This window comes from Penaeus monodon, chromosome 41 (assembly GCF_015228065.2).
Source record: "Penaeus monodon isolate SGIC_2016 chromosome 41, NSTDA_Pmon_1, whole genome shotgun sequence".
Classification (NCBI taxonomy): domain Eukaryota; kingdom Metazoa; phylum Arthropoda; class Malacostraca; order Decapoda; family Penaeidae; genus Penaeus; species Penaeus monodon.
This window is the reverse complement of record NC_051426.1, coordinates 14364150-14371649: the sequence shown is the minus strand read 5'-3', so window position 1 is coordinate 14371649 and position 7500 is coordinate 14364150. Positions and strand designations below refer to the sequence as shown.

The window sequence follows — 7500 nt, the reverse complement described above, 5'->3', positions numbered from 1 at the left end:
AGTAGTGAGTACTATCTGTCTTGCCTGTTTACCCTTTTCCTTGTTTTTCAAAAGTTCTATAATGAACAGCACAAAGTCTGCTGATTAACTCCTTTGTAGCCATGGAACAATCTATGTGCAGATACATTTCACAAAACAATACTACAGTGAACTCAACATTGAATATAATTGTTGTCGTTTTAGGTATTAGTGATTACTGTATTTTGACTCTGCCTGGTAAATATTTTGATTTCGCAAATTTAATGATTTTGACTGCATAAGTAATTAATGTAGCTATATATATGGGTAGTTACAGGATAATGAACCTGTTTTAAGGATATTATAATAGCAAGGTAATTATTATGGCTGTAGAGAAAGCAACTGTAGTGGCTACATAGAGCAATGACCATACTTGTGCATAAAGACAAAAGCCATTGCTACATAGCTATTTTTAAAGGTAATTATCAAATGCTGTGTGTGTGAGTCTTTTGGGATCACAGGCTATCAGTACATTAGGACATCTGAACCTGATGCAACAGTGGCAAAATCTGGTGCAAACAATCCAGTTGGAAGTCAAAGTATTATATATGTAGTAAGTAAAATGTGGACATTTGAAATGTGCCCTTTGTATTATTAGTGGCTTTTGGCTGATTTTGTCAAATGGTTGATATGTAAATAAATAAGTGAATACATGCACAAACACTTGCACATGCACACGCACACGCACATGCACACGCACACACACATATATATGTATATATGTGTGTGTGCATATATGTATTTATGAACAGCCACAATAAGAAATGAAATTTGATCATGATGTTTTGAACTGAGCAGTGACCTTAGTGTTCTCACATATGAAAGGGAATATATTACAAAGAACAGAAAAATTAGAAATTGATTATACCCACCTTTTGTTTTACAGTAGAAAGACCCTAATAGAAGCAATTCTCTTTTCTGCAGATCCCATTACTTCTTACAAGTCAAGCAGGACGTACTGGAGGGCAAACTGCGGTGCAACCACGAGCAGGCTGTCCTCCTGGCATCCTACAGTCTCCAAGGTGAAATATAGAGTTGCTTCTCAGTGTGTAGTTTGTGCTTCCCTTTGGTGTTTTTGAGTCGGTTTCCTTTTTTAAAAATTATTATTATTATTATTATTATTATTATTATTATTATTATTATTATTAAATAATTTCAATTTATTATTTTTGCACGTAATATCATTCACTTCAAGTTAAAGTAGAAACCACAAACACAGGCACAGAGTGTTCCATCTAGCACTCTCATTACCATTGATAATAATGCAGTTATCTCCCCTGGGCAGCTGAGTTTGGGGACCACCAGCCAGACCGACATACAGCTGAATACCTCAAGGATTTCATGCTGTTCCCCAAGGTTTGTGCTAATATATTTCTGGTTTGCCTTTTTTTATTTATGCATTTATCATCTTTGTTGGTATTATTTTTGTTTAAAGATTTATTATTATTATATTTTGTTATATTTTATCTTAATGGATATTGTGATATCTTAGGTTTTCCTTTACCTGTTATTTACGTATTTTTAAATAATTGTTATATGCTAATTTCCTTTAAGTATTCAGATATTTTTGTTGTAAGGACTGATAAATTTTGAACTTTATGTGAAAACAGATTTTGAGCAACATTGTTTCTGTGGTTGAAACAGAACTCAAAATAAGATTCTAAGTCTGAGTACCTCTTCTATGATAAGACATGAATATTGGTTTTTATTGTTATATCTATATTATTTATCTGTTGATTGCTATTTTGTGATTTTCTATGTAATTGTAATTTTTGTTACTTACCAGCTTGACAGTTTTTCTGATGTTGGTTATTCATTTTTATTTTTATTTTCACGTCCTTTATCTGCTTGTTATTTTTAAGTCACGATACAAACCTGCCAATCCCTTCCCCCAAGCAGCAGGTGGTTAGCGAAGGTGAAGTGGCGGCACTCCTGGAGGCCGTTGTGTGGCAGTATTCCTCCCTCCAGAGCCTTGCGCAGGCCCTGGCTGAGACGTACTACATCCTAGAGGCTCAGAGACTCGATGGCTACGGTCAGGAAACCTTTATGGCACGGGTGAGTGGCAGAGGGACGGGGTGGGCCGTTGATTTTTTTCCTTTTTTTCTTTTTTTCTTTTTTCTTTTTCTTTTCTGTGGTGTGTGATTTTTTTTATTTTAATTCATCTTTTTTCTTATCTTTGCTTCTTTTTATTTTTTTTTTCCTCATTTTCTTTGTCTTTGTTTCATTATCGTTTGGACACTTGATTGTGGATTGTCAATGTGTTTCATGTTGTTTTGTATTTGCATTCATTCAGATCTTGATTTACACTTATACACATATATCAATACTGGTTGTAAACCATTGTAATACTCAAGCTTGCAATACTTTCTCATGCAGGATGAACGTGGCAGTGAGGTGTACCTGGGGACCTCTCTCATCGGCATTGTGGTACGGCCAGCCTCAGGACACACGCAGTTCTTTTACAGGCAAGTGGAGAGTTGACATCGTCTTCTTCTTTTTCTTCTTCTTCTTTCTTTTCTTTTCTTCTATTTTTTTTTTCTTCTTCTGCCTCTCCTCTTCTTCTTCCTCTTCTTTTCTTCTGCCTCTCCTTTTCTTTTTCCTCTTCTTTTCTTTTCCTTTATCTCATCTTTCTTTTTCTTCTTCCTCTTCCTTTTTCTCTTCTTCTTTTTATTACTCCTTTTTATTTATTTTTTTCTTCTTTCTCCTTTTCTTATTTTTCTTTACTTCTTCCTTACCTCTTTTCTTCCTTTTTTTGTCCTTTTATTCCATTTTTCCTATTTTCTTCTTCTTCTTCTGTCTTCTTTCTTCTTCTTTTCATGTCCTACTACTACTTGCATTTTCCCCTTCTTTTTCATCTTCATATCTTCTTTTCCTCTTTGCTTATACTTTTGTTCTCCTCTTTTGTGTTTTTTTCTTTATATTATTCCTTTCTTCTATTCCTTTTCTTTCTCTTCTTTTCTTTTTTTTTCATCCTTTTCTTCTCCATTGATGTTCTTTGTCTTTTCTTCTTTTTTCTTCTTCTTTACTTCTTGCTGAATAGCCATATCTCTTTCGTGAATTGATTTGTAAGCAGACTCAAGATATCACACAGCAGTTCTTCAGACACTGTATTATAGTAGTGCTTATACTTGGCTCGGATACAGTTCTGTTTATTGATTGAAATGCTTGATACTGTATGGTTATATCTTGTATTTGTATGTGTGTAGCTATGTTCTTGAGAGAGTGGGAATAAGAGTAAGGGGTGTTTTTTGTTTGTTTGTTTGTTAGTTTGCATGTCGTGTTTGTGCTTTCTTGTTTGACAATATGACTCACATCAATTTATTTAATGCATTTTGCAGATGGAATGACATCACCAATTTAGTGAACAACAAACGAACATTTGGCATTGAGTGCCAGCGCACAGATGAGACGGTTCACTTCACTTTTGATGAGCCAGATGCAGCCAAATATGTGTGGAAAATGTGTGTCAAGCAGGTATGAGATTAAGAGTAATTGTAAAAGGTATTAGTTCATGTGAATTACCTTTGTTGAAAGAAGTGAAATCACTACATCAATGAGCAGGTGTTTTTGGAAGTCGACTTAATAGACTGCTAATTATTTTTAGTTAAATTTTATGATTAGCCTTATTACTTAAACAAAATATTTTGGTAGGCTTAATGTGAAATACCAAAATTTAACTTGCATAAATTATTGGAAAGATGATGATTTAGATTTTATAGTAGATATTATGATTATTATCTTCAGTGGTTGTGATTATGATTATTATTTTTAGATTTAAGTTTTTATTTATATTCATTATTTTAGCTTTTATTTTTTATTTTATTATTATTATTATTATTTTTTCTTAGGTTTTAGGTTTTTATTATTTATTACAGTGAGATTACCTGATTTATGTATTCTGTATTACTGTTATTATGAGTAACTAATTCATTCATTTTCAATCCAGCACACGTTTTACAAGCGAAAGCAGGAGATGCTTGAGGGCAGCTCAGCTGCAGAAACACGCAGCCTAGCTATCCCAGACCTGCAGAGCTCTGTGATGACAGCGCAACTCCACCACTCACAGCACCTTAATGCCTCGCATGAAATGGTAGAACAGTTGTTTTTCTTTTTTTATTTTTAATTGTTTTTTATTTTCACATTTCCATTTTAGAAAGAGTCCACTTTGTATCTCTTTTGTGACTTTATAAATTGTTTGTTTTCAACTTTAAGTATGTTTTGTGCCTTATTTGATTTTTTAAAGTGATCGTTCATTTGTAATTAATTTTATAATTTGGAATGTGATATATTAATCAACGAGTTTATAAACAAATATTTGTTCAGACCTCCTTAAATTTCGTCATAGCTTTTTAAATTCCTCCAGCATTTTATTGACCATTTCTGCACCAGGTGGATGGTAGAGGAGGTATGGGGGAGCTGACAATGCAGAGCTCGGGGGACCAGGGAGCCATGACCACCTATTCAAATACGCTGCCGCAGTTCGAGCTCTCCTATATACAGCAAGTGGGTTCTTCTTACTGTTTTTCTTTTCTTTTTTTTATTAATTATTTTTTAGTGCTATTGTTATGATAGTTATTAGTTTTTTATGTTTATTATTATTATTAACTAATGGTGATGGTATTATTATTGTTGTTATTATTGTTATTATTATTATTATTGTTATTATTATTATTATTATTATTATTATTATTATTATTATCATCATCATCATCATCATCATCATCATCATCATCATCATCATCATCATCATCATCATCATCATCATCATCATCATCATCATCATCATCATCATCATCATCATCATCATCATCATCATCATTATTATTATTATTATTATTATTATTATTATTATTAATGATTGTTATTTTATGAGTAATGAATATTGTTATTATTATTGTTATTACTATTACTGTAAGTATTAATGTTGTTAATGATTGCCTCTGAAAATTTTCTTATAAACTAGATGCCTACTTTATTCATCTATGTTTATTTATATTCTGGAAAGAAAATTGGATATGGATTTATCTTTATGGAAATTATTTTATCTGTCTTTATTTACTTACAAATGTACATGGATAGAGAACTCGGCAAGTCTCTCTATATATGCAGTGTATGGTATATGCAAATACATATCTATCTCAGTTTCTTTTCGCTTTCTAATGGCTTTCTCATATTTGTCTGCCAGTCTGGTGATGCTGGGGGTCATCTTAGCAGTGCCCTTGAGTCCTCCAGCTCTCAGATGATCAGCGACCCTTCTTATGGGATGCTGTCACAGTCGGCGTACTCCCTCAACTCCCTCCATCACCCACAAAACCCGGTGAGTTTGGTTTTCTGCTGCCACCCAGTGCTTTGAGGTTTTGATAAACTTGAGGTCCTCATCGTTAGAAGTGACATGATGGAATGGAGGTTATTATTATTATTATTATTATTATTATTATTATTATTATTATTGTTATTGTTATTATTATTTTATTGATTTAAATATTCTTCTTCTTGTTATTATTTTCATTAATAGTAGTATTACTGTTATTATTAAACTTATTATTATTATTGATTATTTTTATTATTTTACAGGTATATATATGATATGTATAATAGATTATTTGTTTGCTTTTGTTTTTGTCTCATAATCCCCAGTAGATAATCAGCTATTTGTGTTTCTTTTTTCTTTACTTTATTGCATTACCTGTGGTATCAGTGACTAATTAGCTAAACCTGTCTCCCAAAGGTTGTACTGGCTTCCCATGGCCAGGTTTCACAGACGTCAGCCATGCAGCAGCAGCAGCAGTCGCAACAGCAGCCACCCCCACAACAGCCACAACCACAGCCTCCTCAGCAGCAGCAAACACAGCCAAGCCAACAGCAACACCATGATGCAACTGGTCAGCAAGTGGCTCTGTATTCTTCCAATCTCAGTCTTCCTTCCACGAGAGGCAGTTTCAGAAGGTATTGTGAATAATATAGTAACATACAGTTAGTTCATTTTAAGAGTTGCATGTCATTTGTAACTAATGATGGTTGAAAATACTATTTTTTTAAATAACAGAAATGGAAAACATACAGAGATAGAATTGTGCTTTATGAAATAAAATGCAGTATACTCTAATGGAAATCAGCCATATTCTTCCAACTACTCATTTCTCCCCCCCCCCCCTATCTCTCCAGAACACTTCTCCCGCAGTATCGACCTGCTCCCGACTACGAACAAGCTCTAGTACAAAAATATGGGCCTGGGGTCAATCCAGCCAACATCCGTGCCACAATGCTCTACTCATCCCAGCCCGAGATCTCAAACAGACATGTGTTGGAAGGCCCCACTCAGGAATGTATGTGCTGGGAGGGTTTTTGTTGGTTATGCTGTGCTGTGGAAGGTTGCTTGCCATCTGGCATTGGTAGTGTAGAAGAAGAAAAAGGAGAAATGGGTGATGGTGAAAAGGGTTAAAGAGATAGTTAAGAAAGAGAAAAAGGGGAAATGGAAGATGATGATGATGAAAAGTGGGTAAAAGAGATTTTGGTATAGTAGGTGATTGTTTTTCAATCAAAGTTTTTACAGCTAAGATAATTGATTGTATAGACAATGATTTAGGTGAACCCTTGTATATTAGAAGGAATATAGAACACTAAAACCATAGAAGGATATATTTTTCTTGTGAGGCAAAATATTTAATGTGCTTGATTATATCTTATCACTGATATTAAGTTTGCTTTTGGTAAACAGTCTTAATATCAAGGTCAAGTGGATAATTGCTAATATGTGTTGAGTAACCTAAACGTTAATGACAAAATGTTAGTTGTCACTCAAAAACTTCATGGCAAATCTGCTATCAGTTTAAATATATGTACAATTAGTTAGTCTGTACATTTATTGTGTGCTGATGAGTGTAAATGGCTCTTAGATTTGAGTAAAGGCTTTCATTTCCTTTTAGTGTATCAATTTTACTTTTACTCTTATTGTTGGAGGGGGTGTTCACCTGCTTGTGTGTGTGTGTGCGTGTGCGTGTGCGTGTGCATGTGCATGTAGGAGCCAATATGTATGTACTGTACAACAGATGATTAAAATGATAATACCATTGATAATAATAAATACAAAAGGCCTAGTCTAATTTATTTTTTCTTTTCAATTTCCTTGTTTGCAGCCAGCGGTGTGGGGACCTACAGCCATTACAAAGGTTACACTGACCTGTCCATGTACCCAGACCCCCCCATGCCACACCTGAGTAGGTCGGCAGGAATACTCATGCCTGGTCCACTGCACAACACCTACAGGTAATTATTATTATTATTATTATGATATTGTTAGTAGTATTTTCTTTAGATTATTATTATTATTATTTTTAGGATCTAGTATTCATCTGTTTTCCCCTCCTGCATCTCCTCCTTTCTCTCTCCTCTCCTCTCCTCTCCTCTCCTCTCCTCTCTCTCCCCCTTCTCTCCCCCCCTGTCTCCCCCAACCCTCCCTCCCTCCTTCCCTATCTCTCTCTC

General features: G+C 34.3%; 1 protein-coding gene across 1 annotated transcript in view; it reads left to right on the top strand.

The window, feature by feature from the left end:
- The window catches only part of LOC119598330 (tyrosine-protein phosphatase non-receptor type 14-like), a 35225-nt gene that overhangs the window by 12402 nt on the left and 15323 nt on the right, over positions 1 to 7500 (top strand). The window contains exons 5-15 of the mRNA XM_037947986.1: positions 943 to 1040; positions 1304 to 1374; positions 1918 to 2073; positions 2395 to 2483; positions 3357 to 3492; positions 3965 to 4108; positions 4408 to 4521; positions 5204 to 5335; positions 5747 to 5964; positions 6184 to 6344; positions 7155 to 7284. Of these exons, the coding sequence (XP_037803914.1) occupies positions 943 to 1040; positions 1304 to 1374; positions 1918 to 2073; positions 2395 to 2483; positions 3357 to 3492; positions 3965 to 4108; positions 4408 to 4521; positions 5204 to 5335; positions 5747 to 5964; positions 6184 to 6344; positions 7155 to 7284 (1449 nt within the window). The remainder of the gene's footprint in view (positions 1 to 942; positions 1041 to 1303; positions 1375 to 1917; positions 2074 to 2394; positions 2484 to 3356; positions 3493 to 3964; positions 4109 to 4407; positions 4522 to 5203; positions 5336 to 5746; positions 5965 to 6183; positions 6345 to 7154; positions 7285 to 7500) is intronic.